The 22,361-nt window shown below is 39.6% G+C and overlaps 1 protein-coding gene across 1 annotated transcript in view; it reads left to right on the top strand.

The window, feature by feature from the left end:
• The window catches only part of LOC107306547 (pinopsin-like), an 86,854-nt gene that overhangs the window by 6,582 nt on the left and 57,911 nt on the right, over positions 1-22,361 (top strand). The window contains exon 3 of the mRNA XM_015849804.3: positions 20,871-21,196. Coding sequence (XP_015705290.1) covers positions 20,871-21,196 — 326 coding nt within the window. The remainder of the gene's footprint in view (positions 1-20,870; positions 21,197-22,361) is intronic.

Here is a 22,361-nt window from a genome sequence, read left to right on the forward strand (position 1 = left end):
GATCACTGTAATGATTGAAACCGGATGATAAGAAACCGGATGATATAAAAATGATAAGAAACTGGATGAGGTTTAACAAAAGCAAGTGTAAAGTCTTGCACCTGGGTAGAAATAATTGCATGCACCAGTACAGGCTGGGGGAAGACCTGCTGGAGAGCAGCTCTGCAGAGAGGGGCCTGGGCATCCTGGTGGATGACAGATTGACCATGAGCCAGCAGTGTGCCCTTGTAGCCAAAAAAGCCAATGGCATACTGGGGTGTATTAAAAAGAGCATGTCCAGCAGGTCAAAGGAGGTGATCCTACCCCTCTACTCTGCCCTGGTGAGGCCTCATCTGGAATATTGTGTCCAGTTCTGGGCTCCCCAGTACAAAAAAGACAGGGATCTCTTGGAAAGAGTCCAGCGGAGGGCCACTGAGATGGTGAAGGGCCTGGAGCATCTCCCCTATGAGGAGAGACTTAGGGAACTGAGTCTGTTTAGCCTTGAGAAAAGAAGGCTGAGAGGGGACTTGATCCAGGTTTATAAGTACCTGAGGTGTGGGAGCCTTAGTGGTGAGGCTGGTCCCTTTTCAGTAGTGCGTGGGGATAGGACTAGGGGTAATGGGATGAAAGTACAGCATAGGAAGTTCCGCACGAATGTGTGGAAGAACTTCTTTACAGTGAGGGTGACGGAGCACTGGAACAGGCTGCCCAGGGAGGTGGTGGAGTCTCCTTCTCTGGAGATATTTAAGACCCGCCTGGACGCCTACCTGTGTGACATGGTGTAGGGAACCTGCTTTGGCAGGGGGGTTGGACTCGATGATCTCTAGAGGTCCCTTCCAACCCCTACAATTCTGTGATTCTGTGATTCTGTGATTGCACCACCAAACGGTAACATTTGCTGCATTTATCCCTATATCAAAATAGATCTGCTAAGACATGAATTGTCCTGTGGCTGTCTGTCTAGACATGACTCTCACCCAGACCGCAGGACCAAGTTTGTCTTGCTCTACTCCCTTGTTTTGATAGCATCCAGGCCACTGGGACAGGGCTCAGTACACCCAAGGGTCTTCTCCCACTGATGCTGGGGCAACTCGTACTGGTGCTTTGGCCTAAGCGGCACTTCATCAGCCCTTGATGTAGAATCAGAATGTGGGTCCAAACCCCGTTTTCTACCTGAATTGTAAACTTCTGCTGTTTCCAACAATGTGCTCTCATCTGGTGCCCTTCCCTTCCACAAACTTGTGCTTCACTAATAACAGAATCATAGAATCACCATGGTTGGAAAAGACCTAAAAGATCATCCAGTCCAACCGTTCACCTATTACCAATAGCTCCCACTAAACCATGTCGCTCAACACAACATCCAGTCTTTCTTTGAACAGCCCCCGGGTCAGTGATTCCACCATATCCCCGGGGAGTCTATTCCAAAGCCTGACCACCCTTTCTGAGAAGTAATACTTCCTAATGCCCAGCCTGAATCTCCCCTGCTGTAACTTGAAACCATTCCCTCTGGTCCTATCACTAATGACATGAGAGAAGAGGCCGACCCCCAGCTCACTACAACCTCCCTTCTGGAAGTTATAGAGAGTAATAGGGTCTCCCCTGAGCCTCCTCTTCTCCAGGCTGAAGTTATCTCAACCTGGCAGTTTCCCATGGGAAGCTCCTGCTTTGCCCAAAGTTGTATTACATAAAAGCACAGTCTGCAGGCATCCAAAAATAAACCTCATTATCAGAAACACCTTGGCTTTGTTTTGGAGGGTGGTGGTTTGTTTTAATCTGTGTAGATCTAAAGTAATATGTTTCTTTTCCATTTCTGTGAGCACTGAAGAAGGCTCTGGTCCCTTAGCTGCCTGGAGCTTTAGCAAACAGCTTCCTCAAAGTAACTTTGTAGAATATATTTGCATGGGAGGCATGGGGGTTTTTGGATATATTCCCAAACCCTTGGTGCTCTGTCTTTGTAACTGCAGGAAGAACACAGAGCTAGTTTTCTCAGAGAGGGAAAGTTTAGATCTGGGTTCTCTCCATCCTCTAATTTACCCTCGTGTTTTATTATTAAGGAAAGGGATGGGAAGGCAACATTTGAATTGAGAAGAAAGGTATGTGCGTAGGGGATTAGAAAAAAAACATATGTTGAAGGTGTCTTTTTGAGCTTGTTGTCTTTGGCCAGGATACCAGTGTGTTCCCATTCCAGTTATTGCAAATGTAAAATAGCAAAAGGGTCAGCTTCCCTTGGGGGGATTTGCTTGTGGATCAATTCTTGAGATCTACTGTATACATCAGCTGAATGGCAGGTTTCCCTGCTGCAGTGACGCCCATGCTCATGGGAGAGGGCCTGGTGCAGTTTTAAAATGGGTGAGATCGACAAAGAAGCAGCAAATAAACAAAAGCACAAAACCCAGAGTGTTAAGGGTAACTTCAGCTCCACTTACTGGTTCTTCATTTGTTAGCAGAGTGGCTGGGCTGGCTGGGACTGCCTGACTGATGGCAATTACTGAACTGTGCACATGGAAACTTTTCCTAACAGTGTTGAAGATGTTATTCTGCAATTCCTTTTGCAAAGCCTTGCAACACTCACAACTAATAGAGCATAAAGGGCATGCTGATGAAGTTCCTGCAGAAATGTAATTCAAAAAATGTTCTCTGGAAATAACATGGGTAGAAGCAAATAATACTAGCAGGTGGCTTAGCATTCTCACATCTCTATGGACAGCTTATATCTGTAAATAAATACCACTGTTCACACATCTTCTTGAAATTAGGAACTCTAATATGTGCTAAAGAAGAGCTAATGCAGGTGTGCAGCAGGCTGATAGTATTTCAAAGCATAGCAAAGTGATTCAGGTACTTGAGGGGTGGAAACGTTAAGTATATTCTGTATCGTAAGTTGATGGTTAAGACCTCACAGTGTAACCACAGAAGATAATAAATATTTGTCAGCAAGATGAGTATCTGACAACAATGTAGTCCAGTTTAGATCACAGCCTTTGTCTTGATTGCTATGGATATATTCTCAGTGACAAAGTGGATTCAATTTATAAACATAATTGCCATAACTATGAATAATACAAAATAATGGCTACAATGTAAAAGGCTGCAGCATAACATGTGTGAGCACATCATATGTGATTGAGAAGAAGACCATTTATTTGTATTGTTAACACTTATTTGCAGTCCTTTAGCTATACTTCTAAGAAGTTGCATGCTTTCTATTAACTGAAAATTACCATACTCTTTGTTGTGCCTTCTGCATTGTTTTGGCCTGTCAGAGCTCAGAGGAGTGGTCCTAATGCTCAGGGTCCATAAAGAGAGTCTGAAGTTCGACATCTCGGAGAAGAGAAGGCACTGAGGAGGCCTCATTTTGGCCTTCCAGTATTTGAAGGGAGCATGTGAACGGGAGGGGGAATGGCTGTTCGCAAGGGTGGATAGTGATGTAAAGGAGGATTGTTTGCAAGGGAAGACAAGTCAAGAATGGCTTTAAACTCAGACAGGGGAGGTTTAGGTTAGATATTAGGAGGAAGTTTTTTACACAGAGAGTGGTGACGCACTGGAACAAGTTGCCCAAGGAGGCTGTGGATGCCCCATCCCTGGAGGCGTTCAAGGCCAGGCTGGATGTGGCTCTGGGCAGCGTGGTTTAGTAGCAGGAGGTTGAAACCAGGCCATTTTCAACACAGGCCATTCTATGATTCTATGGTCAAGCTTTGTAGGAATAAACCCTTTAAAATTATTATCTAGTCTTTCTCCTCCTCCTCCTCCCCCCCCCCCCCCCCAACTTCCCTTATTTTATTTTTTTGTTTTTCTTAAGGGATAAAAGTCTGTCCTACTAAGACAAACTTCTTTACAGAATCAGAATTCGACATGATATTGTAGTAAGTCTATCAGCTTCAGTAGAATTGCACTTCCCTGTACCAAAGAGTGGGCAACTAAACCTCATGACTTGGTAATTATTTGAAGATGTATTAAACACACAAAAATCAACTTCAAACTGTAAAAAAAAATATAATATAATTAAATTAATGTAGTTCACCTTTTAAATCTCATCTGAGAAGGACTGAATTTTAAGTGATTGTTTTGTTCTTTCACACTTTGTTTTGTGGTGCTATGAAATCCACCTTCTTCCTGTCTAAAATGAAATTGAGAGTGAAGGCTTTACCTGACAGGTCTGTAGCCTGGGGAGAATTTGAGCCTGTGAAGTAGGAGGATGAGGTTTGTTTGAAATGCTAATATGTGGCCATAGATCACTCATTTTTTTGAAGTGCCTTATCTGTTTTTAAATCACATAAATGTTTCCCTGGGGGGTGATCTGCAAAGCAGATCTCATCCTCTTCTTTGCAAAATACACAGTGCAGTCGACATTGCTGACTGTGGAATTGAGCTGCTGTGGAATTAGTCTTTACTGGGTAACACTTTGCTTGCTCTGGGCACTTAAAAATCATGAATCAAGAACCAGAACCAGAGAGTTGCCATGGGCACAATGCTGTTTTGTTTATTTGCTTGCTGATTTCAACACCTCTGCTTTAAAACCATTCTCTGAAGGCTGATAGTTTAGAAACGAATGGGCAGTGCAGATGCTGATCAATAAGCATGTAATGTGGATTTTAAGGAGAACAGTAAAGATCATGAGCCTTGCTGCAGCAGCACAAGAACTGTTGGGATTTCATTTGGGGGAGCATAAGGGATGGAAAAAGAGGAGGGAAAACTGAAGGAACTGAAATTGTGCCAGGGTAAGTTTAGGCTGGATATCAGGAAAAAAATGTTTACAGAAAGGGTAGTTAAGCACTGGAATAGGCTCCCCAGGGAGGTGGTTGAGTCACCATCCCTGGATGTGCTTAAGAGCCATTTGGATGTGGCATTTAGGGACATGATTGAGCAGAGGGTCTTTTCCAACCTGAGCAAAATCTTGTACGATTCTATGATGAGTTGTGTTAAAAATGAAGCTTTCTCCAGTCTAGAAAATTCAGCGTTGGATTCTATGGCTGGAAAATTTTGAGGTGCATCACTAACAATGACATTTTTGTGATTCTTGAACTCTTAGCTCATGTTTTTAGATGTCTGCTGTTTTCTTTCTACATTATTCTTCACAGTAATTAAAACAACAGGTGGTTTGTTTGTGAAAGCTGCTTGATTTGAAGCGTTGTCTTCCACATAGTGCCATGTCTTTGTCCTGTATGCAAGATAGGGCTGTGCTCTTTAACCTGTTCTAATTGAAGCAAAGTTTACAAATATATCTTCATGACTATTGATAAACCGATGTCCTATCTAATTGAGAACTTCAGCCTTTTTAGAAAGCCTGTATCTGTGGAGGCAGATAAACTTTTCAGACACATTAAAGCATTTTGATATTGTAAATTGCCAGAGAATACACTAAGTGAGAAACAGAGCTGCTCATGGGCTTGTTTTAAAGTTCAGCCTCACTGTGACATTAAATGAGCTATTTTCTTTTTAGTATTTTGTTGTGATTTCATATGATGTGTCTTAGTCTACTACACTGAACAAAGCACTTAAAATTAAAGAACAAACATCTATTGTAGTGTAAGCTGTCTGCTTATGAGTTGCAGTTGTAATCCCAGGTGAAGTGAGCGGCTCTTCTGTGAGAAGAGATATGGTGGTGATTATTTGTTTTGTTTTGTTTGCTTTTGCTTTTTTCTAAATCCCCAAGGAGAAAAGCTTTATATTTCTTGACTTGACTCCACAAGAGCTATGCCTAGAGTTGCCTGAGCCCCAATAGACTGATACTCATCTCCCAGTGTGAAACCACTCTTAGCAGCTCCCTACTTGGCACCTGAACACGAATAGCTGCTTTTCCAAGTGAGCTAATGGGGTTTAAAGTAGTATTTCTATTTAAAAAAAAAAAAAAAAAAAAAAAGCTAATAGCAAGCACCACTGGTCAGTAAAGTTTAAGAAAGCTTAGTTCTCCTTCAGAACTCAAAAAATATTCTCTGTTTGAAGTGAGTAGACTCTATTGTGCCTGAAGTCAACAGCACTTAATGCAAACTTTCTTACATGGCTGTTTGATAACATGGATATTTTATTTTCATAGGAGGGAGCAAGGAAAAGGTTCTCTAACTAATTGGAAAACATCCAAGGTTGTGCTCACTGTGCTAGAAAAGGAGAAGCACTGTCATTACTTGGAGGATTTTAGTGATCTTAGTAATAGTGTTACACCTGGTGGTTGTTTTTCTTATGTTTTTTTCCAGTATAACTTCAAGCACCTCATATCTGATAGACAGTACAGTAAATGGAAGCTCAAAATTACTTATTCAGGCCATATTATTAAATACACCTCTGAAACACATATTTACATGGAAACATGAAATGCCTTATAGGGACAGATGGAAATCATCTCACTAAAACCAGACATTTTCCAGTCCCTCAGGCTTCTTTCATAATCAATAGAAAAACAAATCTGCGAACATGCAAATCATCTGATGTACTTGCAAAGTCCTCTTTAGGATGATATGAGCTGTATCATAGAATTGACTCTGTCTCCATTAGTTTTGAAAGTAGCCAAGGATGGTGAGGTGGATATGTGCTCTGTACCTATCTGCAGCCATGAGATGGCTCTCACAACCTGGGTGCTTATTGTTCCTTTTGGCTTCTATGTCATTTTCTTACTTTTTCTTGTAGTTCCCTCTTCACTTCAGCATCGTGTCCTTTTCCTGGATGTTGTGTTTACCTCTTAGTTTATTTCTAATTCCTCCAGGCATCAAACACCATCCTGACTGAAATCAATTGGAATAACTTCCTAAAAGTGAATATTTGGAAAATATTTATGAGGTTTCCCTGAAGTGGTGCCCATCTCCTTTCAGAACTTGACCGCACATTCATCGTGTAAGGAAAATGCTGTCTGCTCTGCCTAAGGATTGATAACTGGGAGAACAGGATCATTGTGTTTTCACATGCTGTTGAAACAAACAGGGTGTCAGTTCAAGCAAAAATGTTAGAAAGCCAGTTATAGAAGGAATCATATAGTAGAGAGAAAGTATTATCAAACATGGTTGCTTCTCCCTCCTTTGTACTTAGCAGCTCCAGCTCAGCTCCAACTCAACTCCACTGGGACTGTTTCCCCTTCTCCTCCAGGCTCCTAGCCTTCAGCACAGAGGAAATGGAAGCATGTGGCTCTAAGAGGAGCTAGAGCATACTCTGAACAGGTCATTGATCTCTGCTTGCCCTTCAACATGCATCAGCAGGCACATGTAGATTGAGTCATCATGAGTCTCGGCTGCCACTGCCAATATGTTCAGCTGCTGTGTTTTGTTCTGTGATAATCTAGAGTCTATTCCCCTAATGCCTGACCAAAAGATAGACTACAATTTTCTGCTTGCGTTTAAAGCTACCATATCAAGCAGTCATGCCTATGATTCAGTGCTCTACCTTGTAGCCCTGGATTGCAGAATGTTAAGGATTTCATGCAAAGAAGGATGCAAAATAAAATCACTTTACATACAGATATGGAAGGAGCTTAAGGAAAAACCACATCAAATTTCCTTGCAAAATTATTCTGGTGATGAATGAGTCTAAAAGGTCAGGGCTGCAAGCTGTGTTTGAGATGATGGAAGAGCATTTCTGTCAGAGCTGGGTATAATCATGTGCATTTGCAGACTTTATTCCTTATTTCTAGGTCACAGCATTACCACAGGTAATGCTGAGTCTGATACTACTTTTCTATCACCATAGGAGAAAGTAGAGAACAACTGTGTCTATACTCAGGACACATCTATGTAAAGAAATATGCTATTAAAATATGGTTGGACTAGATGATCTTCTAGGTCCTTTCCAACCTTGATAATTCTGTGATTCTGTGAAAATGTACCTGGTTTCCCACCCCCTCAGTGGGTAAAATGAATTAAACTACAGCCCAGTAAGTAAGCAGTATTCACTCAGACAAAGTACATTGGAGAGCTCTGGACTTTGTAAAAGGTTATTCAATCATATTCTACTTAATTATGTTGTTACCTTGTTGCCCTTGTTGTCTTGTGAAGGCTTGTGAAAGGCTTGGAGAATATGCCCTATGAGGAGAGAGTGAAAGAACTTGGGCTGTTTTGTCTGGGAAAAGGAGGCTGAGGGGAGACCTTTTTGCTCTCTTCCAGTATCTGAAAGGTGCTTACAGTAGAACAGGGTTGAACTCTTCTCATTGGTAACAGGATGAGAGGAAATGGCCTCAGGTTGTGCCAGGGCAAGTTTAGGTTGGATATCAGGAAAAGCTTCTTTACAGAAAGGGTTGTTAAGCACTATAATAGGCTCCCCAGGGATGTGTTTAAGAACCGTCACACATCCCCTGGGTGTGTTTAAGAACCATTTGGATATGGTGCTCAAATATATGATTTAGCGGAGGGTTGTTAGAGTTAGGGTAGTATGGGTAGGTTATGGTTGGATTCAATGACCTTTAAGGTCTTTTCCAACCCGAGTTGTTCTATGATTCTACGATTCTCTGTCCTTAATAATCTCTGGAAATTCTTAAGACCCATGTGCTACCCCATCTGAACAGAATTCTATAATTAAAAAAACCCAGCAACTTGAACTTCCCTGGCAGTCCCTACAGTCTACCAGAGGGTGGATATTAACTCTGACTATTTAAAACCAAGTTATATAGCTAGTGGCATTTTCTTAACTGATGACATTTATTTTCAATGTCCATTTCTTTCAGGAAGCATTTAAGCAGAATGTTACATCTTCCAGTCTAATAAGCAAATGAAAACCTACTGGCTTTTCAGTGATAAAGGAGATACACGACTGTTGGCATTGTTCCGAATAATACCACAGTAATAGCTAATAACTACCAATTTCATTTTTTTCTGCTTTTTTCTTATCAGTGGCCAATACTTTTTATTTGAAGTAACCACCAAGGTTTTTATTATGTTCGTGTGTCTGCCACTTTTCTAATAAAGAACAGTTATTAAGATGAGGAAATCACTTACAGTATTTCACAGAATGTTATGGAAAAAGTGCTGATATGAAAAAACAAGTTTCTTTCAAAGCTGGAGCTGCTCTGTTTAGATTTGTGTTTTTCCAGGGATCAACACTAGCTTAGAAGCATTTCTGAAACCAGGGATTCAGTAAATGTCTAATAAGTTAATAAGCTACAGCTATCTATTGATTCACAGGCTTCTTATTTTTTTCTGATGATTACGCAGCTAAAATGAATCACTACTTAAATTATCCAATAACCCAAATACCCTCTATTGCTGGAAGGTCTGTGGGTTTGTGGCTTTTTTTTTTTTTTTTTTTTTTTTAATTTGGTATTGTTGTTTCTCCAGAATACTGAGTGAAAATGACCTCTGACTGCTATTATTATTATTATTATTATTATTATTATTTCCATAACTGAGACAGACAAGGTGAACATTTGAGGTCTGCAAACAGCAAACACACAGGAGTACCACTCCAGGTAGCTGCTCCCGTCCACTGACATCCCATCATTATTTTCAGCATAGCATAGCATAACAGTAGAATTAGAACTAGAATAGAACAGAATGAAAATAGGATAGAATAGAATAGAATAGAATGAAAATAGAAGTAGTTCAGTTGCAAGGGACCTTGAGTCTAACTACCTTACCATGTCACAGCTAACCAAAAATTACAGCATATTATTGAGGCCAACCATCTCTCTAGGAAGCCTGTTCCAGCATATTGTGCAACCTCGTGGTAAACAGACGTTTCAAAGAGAGGCTGACTGTCCCTTGGTGCAGCTTTGTGCTTTGTTCCCATTCTGCCATTGATTCCCAGGAGCAGAGCTCAGCACTTCCATCTGCTTTCCCTCCTCAAGGCACTGCAGAGCAGTGAGGTCAACTTTTGGCCTCCTTTTCTCCAGACTACCTCTGTGCCATGACCCCTGAGTGATCTGGGACTTGGGCACTTTCCTCTCTCCTCATGCCATGCTAGTCTCAACATGGATCAGGTCAGGCAGATGAGGCAGAGTTGACCCAGTTATCAGCCTCAAGATCAATTTCTGTGGGCAGCTTCATCCAAAGACTCTTCCTAAATGTGGAAAATTTATATTATTTCTCCCATTTGTGGTTTTTTAAACCATTTCACAGTACATTGGAGGTACCATCCTAAGACTGAATATAAGCTTTCACTGTTACAAACAAAAGCGTAGCAGCCACAATGAAAAGACTACTGGCTTACTGGAGTAAGCTGTTAATCTTTACATATATTTTGTAGTGTTTTGTTAGAGACAGATGTTCACCATATGCTAATTTTCTACTTTTTTTTTTTTCCCATTGTATGTTTTGTTCTATCATTTTCTATTGTTTTATTGTTTCTATTGGTCCGACTAATGCAGTCCAGAGCAGAAATAATAGATAACTGTCCAAGGGAAAAAGGGATCAATCATGCAGGCTTCAAATGCATTAATAGATGGAAAACCTCTTTCAGATGAATTATTTTTATAAAGGTTTTTCAGGACCAAATGGCTTGCTGAAATGCAAACAAACTGTGATCATCTTGAAACATCGACTGCAACATAAGGCTTTTTTCCTATGTTAGAACTCCTAACAATTTCTTAGTTAATCATATAAATTAATTCCTATCAGTTTCATTTTGACTGCTAAATTTCTAAATGCTGTCCTAACGTCTGTTACACAGAGCAGAGCTCAGAGCTGCCTCTGCACTCCCTGTGAGAAGCTGCAGCCGCCATCAGGCCTCCCCTCAGCTCCTCTGCTCTGCGCTGAGCACACCGAGGGGCCTCGGCCGCTCCTCACAAACCCTGACCTAATCACTGTCCTTCGGCTGATCCACAAGTGTCGGGCTGTGCATTCAGAAGGATTTCATTAGAAGAAGTGCCATGGTGCAGAACAGTATTGCAGGAGTAGTGGGCAGCAAATTCTGCCTCTTAAAGGCAACAAGAAGTATCTACATGAAGCATGCACATGCATTGTGCACAAAGCAGCTCTTCTCCATACCGATCTTTGTAACAGAAACATCATTTTATCAAAACTATCAAATTTTGCAACATTTTTGGTCTGCTGGCTTTTCAAAGAGAGTGTGGCTCTGAAAGAGGAATGCACAGCAATGGCTGTGTGAGGATGTTGAAGATTGTTTTACTGAATGTATTTTGTAAAACTAATTGTGTATTTCTGTTTAAAATCCTTGTGAGAAGCAAAGAATGGAAGGCTGCCAAATAAATATGCCACTAGGGATTTAAATAGGCTTTTTTTTTCCTAGTGAGTAGAAAGCAGGTTATAAAGGAAGACAAAGCCATGGCTTAATATTCTTTGTGATAAGAGCAGAAAGTAGACACACTACCATCTGGTTGCTCTATATAGCAGTTTTTCTCTGTTAGTCAGTGAATTAAGGGGTGTTTAACAAGGAATTTGAGGATGAGAACAATAGGAGCTTTCTAAGTGTTAGTATCTTATCTGGGGCTGGGGACACTCAGACTTGTGGGAAAGAAATACTAATAGTAGTTACAAGCAGGTAGTAATCCCTTAATATTCTATAATTGTTTCTTCTTATCATTTTAACAACAAAATGCAAGTTGTGCCTTGCAAAGGAGTATGCACATCCATGTTAAGCATTTGCCAATCAAAAGTGCTGCACAGCAATGCTAAAATGCTAAACTTATAGTAATGTTCAATATTTGATGGTATTAATACAGTATGCAGTAACAGCAGCCTGTTATTTGTGATGTAGTGACTCCATGCCTGAAGCAGTACGGTTGAGTGTAATAGTTCTTCCTGGATTTATCTCTCAAGCTGAGCCCTCTCTGAAACTCTACGAAGTTTTGGTATTCACAATATACTATGGCAGGGAGTTCCACATCCCAGCTGTACACTGTGCAAAATAAAGTACCTTCTCCTGCTTGTTCATTCCGAGTCCCACAATCTGATTATTTCATTTGGAATTCCTGTTCTTACATTATGAGAAGCACTAAATAGTCAACTCCCATCCACCTTTCAACAGTGTCTACTTTTTTCCTTTTTTTTCCCATTTCTAAGAATCCCTGATGTTTAATGTTCTAAGTGCTGCTGAGCATTGCTGCTTAGTAGAAATGGTTTTCATAAAATTCTCTATCATATCTCTCCTTCCATAGCAATAAGTCAGTCAAAAACAATTGCAGCATATTTAAATGCTAGGTCTGTTTTTCTTCACTCGTGGCAGGTTACAACAGTACAGCATTTCATCTGCTCAGTGACTCAGTTTCATGAGGTTGTTCTGCAGTACTTCACAGTCAGCTTTGCTGATTTTGAGTTATTCAACATAGCGTGGTCAGAAAATTTCACTGTCTTTTCCAGATCATTTATTAATATGATGAATAACACTGTGCCTGGCATAGATCCATAGGGGTCTTTGATGGCCAAAATTTTCCACTGAGAAAACTGTTTTCTCCTGTTATTTACTTCTTGCTTCTAATTGATCATTTATCCATATCAGGATCTCTCTTATTGCAAGACAGCTTACTATCCAAAAAGACTTTGGCCTAGCTTTATGGGAATCCAGGTAGGCTTTATCAAATAGATCAGTCTTGATTGAATGACACTGTCAAGGACCATTAGTAAATTATTTAGTTATGGTGTCCCTCCATGATAGCCATGCTGGACTGTACCAATACGTTATGTCTCTCTGTATGCCCACTGTTATATACTCTGGTGTAACTTCTACTAATCTATCCAGTGTTCAAATTAGACTTGTTGACTGGATGAAATCTGCTGTAAGTCCCTTTGTAGTGAACACAGCAAAAGATTTCCTCTTCTAACATCCTTCTGAGCTTTAAGGACTGGAAAATACCCCTTCTTCTCACTGCACATCCTCCTGGTGGCAAAGTCAGAAGGGACATGGATCGGAGTAGCCTTCTCGCATCTTTCTTCTTACCACTGCAGCACATGATGTTGTTGGGTAGTTAAACTGCCTAAAAAAATCCTGGCCTGAGGGCAGTGTAGAGGTTAGTCTACATGTTTTGACATTGTATTCAAACTATCAGATATATGATTGGTTGTTGACTGTCATAGCTAGATGTTATAAAAAATAACTGTGCAGTCATCCCTCTTTCTCTGGTGCACAAATCCCCTAGACTTCTCCTCAGATGCTGCTGTATAGGAGCTCCATCTAGTGCTGACTTTGCTTCTCATTCTGACTCACAAAAGCATTTGAATAAGTACACTGATAGGGAGGAATTCTGTTTAGGAAGCTGAATTTGCAAGTGCTCGCCCTGCTTTCCAGAATGCGAAGGAACCCTGAATAATGTATGGAAAGAGAAAATGAAATGAGTATTTCTGTTTGTTTGCTTGCTTCTATGCAGCAAGTATCACTGAGATGCAAAAGGGAATTCTTTGCTATATTTATGCCATTTGTAATATTTGGTTGGTTGGTTGATAGGTAGTTGTATTAATAACATAGCACAAAAGCATAAATCACAAGATACAGACCAGAATTAAGATCACTCTTAATGCACAACATATACACATTTAGTTATATTCAGTGACAGGGAAAGAAATAAAGGTAATTATTCACTATTAAAACTACTACCTACTATCTGTACTGAAGATATCACTGAGGACATAAGGGAAGGCATTTCATAAAAAGGAAAAGACAGGAAATGCTTACTGAGAAAAGAGCAGGAAAGATTTACTCAACAGGACTCAGAATGTTTGCTGTCAGGTTTGTCCCAGCAGGCTTGGATGCAGCAGTGATTTCTTAGTGACTTCTTTCAAGTGCCATCAGAATTAAACTGTTACCCCCATTAGAGCTAAATAGAAAGATAATTCTTCAGGGAAGGGAGAGATTGCCTACTCTTAATGGACTCGTGACTGCAAGTCATATAGGCAAAAGAAAAAGAATTACAGACGTTCAATAAACAACTCTTGGTTTGTTTACTTATATTCAGAGTGAATCATTGATATTTGAAGTAGCCTGTGTAATATAAGCCTAGAATGCTGGCATTTATAAAACTGGTTGTAGCTGCTAATGTGCAACAAATTATTATGGGAAATATTTTCTCAATTTCAAATGAGCAGAAGTGCTTTTAATGACTTATATGTCAAAAGAAAGTGATGAGTAAATCTCTGAGCGTTCAACTAGAATCAACATCACTTAGGGATCTCTGGAGGCCCCTTCCAACCTCTGCAATTCTGTGATTCCATGAAATGTATTTACTCATTTTATTACTGAAATGTGTAATAGGAATATTCAAATACAGCTGATCATGTTTTAGAAGCACATTCCTTTCTCAGCTGCTTTCATGAGCTACTGAAGTATCAGTATGCTCAGCTGCAGCTCACATTATTTATACCAGCATTGAGTTTATCACTGCAATTTTGCTATATCATAAAATGAGCTACTGTGATTTCTCAATTCACTGAGGTATATATGGTGGGCTGAAAATATCAAACTCAGGCTAGTACTGTTCACTTGTCCACCAAAGCCTTGAGTCTATTCATCTTAACTCTGGAAAGTGCTCTAGGTTCACCACAGTTTCCTTTTTAACTCTGGAAACGTTTGGGATCTTCTACCTAAATCTATCAGCAGATAGGCTATGGCCCATAAAATACATATCTCTTTTCCCTTTTGGAGGGAAGAGGAAATAGTAAAATACCAGCATCCAGAGAGCAAGAAATATATTGTATATATCACATATATCTTCCACCCTCCTTACCCATTGGCCTCCCTTCTGAATACTCACTTGTGCTTCTCACAAAACAAACAAAGAATAAAACAGCATATGAAACAAACAAAAATTCATGATCTCTTGCGTGTTGCCCTCTCAGATTCTCTTCTTCAGTGCTACTTTTTCCCTCTCCCTAGCAGCTGTGGATGCTGATAGCAGGCTGTTAGATGAGCTAAGACTGTTTCATTCTCCGATGCATATTGAAGGTTTGGCAGACTGATCAGCTTTCTCATTAATACTTGTGACAGCTCTGGCATCACATAAGAAGAGAAAATAAAATCTTTAAAACCTCCCTGGAGATCGTATGTGAGATGAGTATGTTTTTGTCTATCTTGACTATGAGAGTGAAGGGGCTGTTATAAGACTTGGAGCTGGAAAGCACAGTGGAATACTTTAAAAAAGAAAAGCATTTGATGAGTTTTGTACTTTCTTCCCCCATTACAGTGTGCCCCAATAGTTTCTGATTTTTTACAGAAGCATCTTTGCTGTAGGGAGGCCAGGTATCAGGTCAACAAATGCTCCCCCTGATTCTGCCCAGGGTCAGCTTTAGAAATGTTCTGCTTTCATCATTATAATAGTCTTACTTCTGCATCTTTAAGAAAGTCTCTGATGGCTGGAACTGTTGTAGTGAAAATTATTGTATTTTAGTGGAAGAAATGCTTTGATCTTTAAGGTAAGAAGAACCCAGTCATTTTGCTTGTTATTATTATTGTCGTTACTGATACATAGAAGATGGAAACACAGCTGACAGAGAAGCTTGCTCCATGCACACTCTCATAAAGCCTCCAGTTCCATAGCCAATATTAGGTAAGGTACTTTGGCCCATAGCGGATAATTTCACCTGAAGATTAAACTATCTTTAGAAAGGGAGCTTGTTGCTTTTTTCCTCTCACTGTTCCCAAACCTCCTGTAAGTATAGGAGACATATAAATTATATCTTTTGAAAAGTCCCTCGGGATGTTTTATCAGAAAGGCTTCTAAGGAGATACGGAAGTGTAAATGTGTTGGAAATGTCACATCTTTTAAGTTGTTTAAATTGTTTATGTTTCATTTTCATGTGTGATGTGTTTTATTTCTATAGAGAGCTAATAGAAATGCTCTCATTTGCACTCAGGAATGTTGTTTCAACGTGGAGTCACAGATCAAGCCCATTTTGTTTAACTCAGTAAGATATTTATGTAATACCATCTGGAAGCACAACTTGGTATTAAACCCTAAAAATCGGGGTGGTAAGAGACCTTACCTGGAAGGGGCTATTTATTGTCTGTTCTGTGTTTTCTTCCATGTTCTTGGGGAAGTGTGATGAAGGAGGTCAGTCAGAAGCACCAGGAGGCTAATAACCCAGCATGTTATTCCTTGTTATTCCCAACTTGGGGAGTGTTTAGTCACAAAAGCTTTTCCTTCCTTTTGGATATTGCTTATTTCCATCTCATTTTCCACAGAGTGTTTTATCATATTCTCCAGCTACTGGAGCAGCAGATTTATCAGGTGATACCTGAGGGTCTAAAGGAAAGGATTATGGCCTGTGGGAACCCTGGCACTTTATACCCCCTTGGATTCCCCCTGGTGTTTTCTGGCTGACTCTGGTAGATAGCCTGGTGTGCATCTGTAGGTATTTGGCTGGCTCCATCACTCCTTGGATCTCAGCAACAACACAGTAAGCAGCAAGTGGAGGTGGGCTGCTTGTACTCTTCCTTGCACTGGTCTTGCATCTGAATCTCCAAGCCTAAAGTCAGTGTATGCTGCAAAGATCATACCATGACTGTTTGTTGTGGGTGACCCTGCACTCTACTGAGAGGAGCATAGCATGACATTCCTGTCAATTCTCTCTCTGTTGTCTTACTGTGAAGGAGAAGGTACTAGTGCAGGCGACTATATTCCTTCCAAACAAAGAAATACCAACAAGGAGCAACAGCCTTCACTGAAACAGTGTAAGGAGGATGTAGGCAGGGTGCAATGGACCACTTCGTGAAGACAGTGGACTCCGAAGTTGTACAAAACCTTTATTTCAAAAGCAGTTTGCAAATCTATGGGAGTTTTAATGAATGAATAGTCCTTTGTTCTTCTTGTTGCACGAAGGAGACTCTTCTCTTTAACACAGACTTGTGTGCTTGAGGGTTTGTGTAAGTGAAATGTAAGAGAGTGAGTGTGGGAGTGTGGAATCAACTAATAGAGTTTGGTGCAGTAAGATTTTCTTTGCTTTTTCTAAGAGGTGACATCTTTTTTTGATCCGTTAATGTCCTGCAGAAGAAGGTTTGGTTGCATTACAACAAGCTCAGTCTGCTGATTCCTTACATTGCCAATGGCCATTCATAACCAGAGTATAATACGGACTATGTGTTCTGTCATGCAACTGTGTTGTTCCAGAACCCTAATAATGATGACCTTCATAAGCTATAAGAGGAAAAATGCTTACCCAGTATGGGCTGATTTTCTGGGATTCTCAGTTTTTAGTCACTCTCAGATCATTGGCAGCCTGCATGCTGTTTCCAATTACTACATCATAGTGAGCAGTGTAAAATAGCAAAAACTATTATGAAAATGTAATGCTTTTAGCTGAGACTCACAGGAACAGACTGTAGTGATTTGCTGTGTCCTTCACCTAGTGCCATACTCTTGCTGTGCTTCCAGGAATAAATGCACTGATCTTTAAATAAAAGTAAATAAAGGATAATGTCTCAGATGATATTCCTATAAATGAATGCCCATCCTGGTTTATGACTTTAATTTAATTCCTTATGAACTAGTCACTGCAACTAATTGCTGTGTAGAAAAGCCTCATGCCTCATACCCAGCTCATCTCAAAATCATTTATTTCTATGGCTAATTTTTAACTAATAATTCAGTCCTAAAATGCAATTTATTGTGTTTTTTTGTTTGTTTGTTTGTTTGTTTGTTTTTAATGCCATCTTTCAGTTCTGTTTAGGAAGAATCTCACTTGGTTTCTGTATATGCATGGAGGGAGCAAATTACATCTCTCACTGTAGTTGACTCCTGTGGAGTTCTCTGGCAGAGCACCAGCTCAGGGCACTAAATATTTGTTGGAGGCAGACTCTATTTAGCTGTGCAACCCCTGAACTTAATTTTGGTGTAATTTTAGAAAACATTACTTGTCTGAAATTAATATATGCAGCCTGGCCAGTCATAAATGTTCCTATAAATTAAGAATGGAGCGTGGGGATAAAGCACCGCAATTAGCTTTAAGTTATGATCATTTTTTTTTTATAACCTGATTTTTATTTTTTTTTATATAGTTTCTGTTCTGATTATTAAGATTATGGAGATTTTATTAAACCATAATTCTAAAGGATTTAATTTTTTCATTGTTTTTAAATCTAGTATTTTCATTAATTCCTATGAATGCAATAGATACATTGTAAAATAGAATATCAGATAATGACAGGATTTCTGACAAAGGCCATAATAGTTCAGTGCATATGACATTAAGAAAACTCTGATATACAAAGACAGGAGGTAGAATGAAAAGTAAAAAGCTTCATTTCACTTTATCCAGTCTGGATTACAAGATCTTTTCACAGTCCAGAGAACGTTGAGTGACATCTGGAGAGAATGCTGAAATATGCTCTTTTAGCATCACAGTCTTTCAGGGTGAAGGAAAAAAATACATGTTCAGCCCAGGAATCCTTATAAGAGGGTAGCTGGAGAAGTAGGTTTGTCTTAGGCATGTGGTGCTTTGATGCTCTTGCACCACCAGCTGACTCCAGCCCACTCCTTCCTCACCTGGGAAAGAAGTTGAGAGAGGACTTCTGCTGCTCAGGGAAAGCACAGCTTGTTACTCTTCCTCACTTCCCTTCTGTCTCATACTACAATTTGATCACAAAACCTGACATTGTCTGTCTTACGAAATTGTGTTGTTTGAGTTGAACAGAGAATACCTGTCTGTCATTCAATCAGTTATCCGGTTATTTAGGTTCATAGTCAAGTACAGTCTTGGAAAAAGGTTATTTCTTGATGTGAGTCTTACATAGGTTTTAATCAGTTTTGTCTTCTTTGGAAAGCATCAGCGCAGAGTGGTGTTAATTTCAGTGCTATTAAAAATTCAGGTATAACACAGGCCTTACTGCAACAAAAAGAAAAAAATAAAAACATATGATTTTTTGTTTTGAACTTTTATGGTTTGGGATCCTATATAGCACAGTTCTTATCCTCCAGAAAAAAAAACGCAATATGTGACATGTGGAATAAAAGGTGAGTAAAGATGAAATAGCTCCTGCCAAGGGGTGTAATTAAAAGTCTTCTATTTGCTGAAAGGAAATGGTATGAAGTGTTTTGTGTTTTAGTCTAATTGTGTTTGATTCGGTTTTGACTGACATTGCCATGGTCCTAATTTAATGACTGAGCACTGATCTGTTCTCAAAGAGACTAATCCTGCATGCATAGCCAGTTGTTCTATTCAGGTAGCAGGGTCCTGAGTCTGGGAAATTTGAATGCCTGATGCAGACCTTCTAAGCAGCACTGTTCCTCAAGGCTGTGGGCTATTACCAACAAAATCACATCTCATCTGCCACCTCATCATAATGGGAGTGTTGTGCCCTCATTTGCCATCAGAAATAGCATAGGAGTAATATAATGTATCTGTAGAGCATGCAGCTGGGAGGAGAGAATTTCTGTTCCCTAGGCTGTTTTCTATTAGTCTACAATGGCCTAATCTGAAATGCATAATTAGATCACATCACTTTACTGAGGTTGAGGTTTCAAATCTAAAATCTGGATTTTTGCCTTAGGTACCCTGGGTACGTACATGCGATAAATGTTTATGGTTGCAAGATGCTCTTTATTTAAGCAGATAAAAGCATGGAAAGAGGCAATACTAAGAAAGTGAAGATAAATACGTGTGGACTAGGAGCAAAATATTGCAGAAGATCCTTTGTTCTTGAATCTGTAATTCAGAGCCTGCTATTTATTTTTCATTTGTATCTTGAGGTATGTGTTTAATGCAGAAGTTATGGCCAAGGGCCTTCGAGAGAAGTGCAGTATTATATTATGTAGAAAATCAGATTAGATAAGAAATGATCAGAATGTCTCTTCCTTGCCTCTGAAATAGGTAGTCTGGCCTTAAAATAAATTTAAAGCTAGACTCTTGAACTGTGTAATTCAAATGTATTCAGTGAAGCGGTGTCCTTTTGCAGCTGTAAACATATCTACTTTGTAGCTTTGATTTCCCAGTAATATAAAGGAAATAACCTAGCATGTTCATATAATTAAAAAAAAAAGGAAAAAATGAAAAAGATATTTTCTTCAACAAAAGAAGTTGTCTTATCTTCATGCTCTTTTGCATTTTCCTCTTCTCTTCCCTTTAGTGGTAGATCCTCCTATATGGCAAGCAATGCATGTATTCCCTCTGGGTTGTTTGCTATACCCAGCTCTGCACAAAGTGTCTGAATTGCTGTCAGGATGGCAGGAATAGCTGCACCTGCAGCCAGATGATGAGAAAATGAGTGATGGAACTGTAAGGGAAAGAGAAATGCTCTGTCTGAGGGAAATATCCTCATGTATATGTGTGGGGGGTGTTTTGCTTAGGTACAGAACAGACTACTGCTACGCCCAGGTGAGCGTCTGACTTATCTCCATGTCAAACATGGGAAGGACCTCCAGGAGACGCTGATAGTTAAATGGGCAAAACATGAATTGCAGCTGTGGATTCCACTGAACTATTTTTTTGAGGTCTCCAAGGCTCAGTGTTAACCTAATTCAATTTTTGACTGATTATGTGATTTATATGTAAACAAACTTACTGCTCTCCATATCAGACTCATGCTGAGATTTGTCTGATTTTGCCCTATATGTGTGGTCAGAATTACAGATATGTCTAAATGTTGCAGCAGGAGGTCAAAAGCTGCTTTCCTTTTTGGGCTCCCAATCTTGAATACAAAGCTTTTTGTATCTATAAAAAAATGCAGTATTTGAAAGTGTTCATGGATGATACAAACTGAATATATCATAGCAAGGGAGTCTTTCAACAATTTTTCAGTTGGTGCAGAAAATGGATTTCCCCTGGTTAATACCAAAGCATGTAATTCTTTGTAAACTTCCCTGGAAAAGGAGTAGCCTGTAAGTATAAAGACCTTTCAATTTAAGCTAAATACATGTTAAACAAACTCTTTTATGATGGACAGAGCAACCAGGTCCAGGGAGGATTTAAACATAGGAATAGTTTTCACTTCTGCATCCAGTAATGCAATAATCAGAAAGATGGCTCATTTCTTTGGGTTTAAAATGGCTACCTTGTAAAATAATGGAAGTAATTGCTTAAATGAATTCATTGCAGGCATCGTGTCCCTGATCTCCCTGGCTGTCCTGTCCTACGAACGCTACAGCACCCTCACCCTGTGTAACAAGCGCAGCGATGACTATCGGAAAGCGTTGCTGGCAGTTGGTGGTTCCTGGGTTTATTCCTTGCTCTGGACTGTACCACCTCTGCTTGGATGGAGCAGTTACGGGATAGAAGGTGCAGGCACCAGCTGTTCAGTGCGCTGGTCCTCTGAATCAGCTGAGTCCACATCCTATATCATCTGTCTCTTCATATTCTGCTTGGTCATCCCTGTAATGGTCATGATGTACTGCTATGGTCGGCTCCTTTATGCTGTCAAACAGGTAAGCCACTCCATGCTGATAGTGCAAACTGCTTTGAGAAATATGTTTAATTTTTCTTTTATTGATTTGGAAGTAGTAGATGATAGACAGGAAAACAACAAAGCAAAACTAAATAGAAAAGACCACAAAAAGTCTGAAGGACAGGGCAAGAGGGTCTTCAGCAAAATCCTCCCTAGTTCTGAAGCTGCAAACAGAACCAGAAAACAGTATCCATAAAGATTCTGAGTTTGTGGTTTGGAAATATTGCATCCTACCAAAATCAATATATTAGGGTGAAGGTTGCACTTGTAAAATCAGCATACATCTGTCTGTTAGACATCTGTGTAAACATTTCTTCCTATTTTTGAATCATGACATTTTAATAATGTCTGCTTCTTGACTAATTCACTAATTAAATTCTCCTGCTCTTTGCAGAGTAATCCCAGAAGGCAACTTTCTCCTTGTTGTTCTAGGCTGTATTTAAAAATTTCCTTAAAAACTTCTACCTCCACTGCTATTACCACTGGTAATGTTACTACTAATGACGCTCTTCTAACTGCTTTAAGGTATACTGCAGATATTCCAAAATGAATGTTCAAAAAGACCTTGCCAAGGGATGTGGTGTTGTGAAGTTTTAATACTCTTGGGATGGTAATGAAATGGTTTGATGATGAGTAATGAGAAAGGAATGAGTGTGTAAGGTGTTCTCTAAAAGGTAGTTCTCTAAAATGTTCAGATAAATTAACTAAAGGTTTTAAACGGGAGGAAAAAAAAAGGGCAGTAAATCCCTGAACAGAGTCTCTCACACAGAAATAAATTGGATGTAATTCACTTTTGATTAGTCGTAAGAAATTAAGGTCGTGCCTTTTCCATAATTTGTCAAAACTTTCAGAACACTTAAGGCCCAAATGGGAAATCTTCCTTGTTGAGTGCTGAGCCAGTCAGTAAAATCTTTTTGATGAATCACGTTCTAGTACTCATCTTTATGCTGTGAAATGGTAACATAGAAAAAAATTTCCTTGATTGTAAACCATTAAAGCAAAGCTGAAGACCATATCTGGTCCCTGGGTAGCTCTATCCTTTACCATCACCCTAAAAAAAGAGCAGGATCTTGAAAGATGTACTGCTAATAGTATATAGAAGATACAGCTTCTATAAATGTTTGTCTCATCTGTCCTTCAGCACT

Source organism: Coturnix japonica, chromosome 1 (genome assembly GCF_054131305.1).
Source record: "Coturnix japonica strain WE chromosome 1, WE-NBRP24, whole genome shotgun sequence".
Taxonomy (NCBI): domain Eukaryota; kingdom Metazoa; phylum Chordata; class Aves; order Galliformes; family Phasianidae; genus Coturnix; species Coturnix japonica.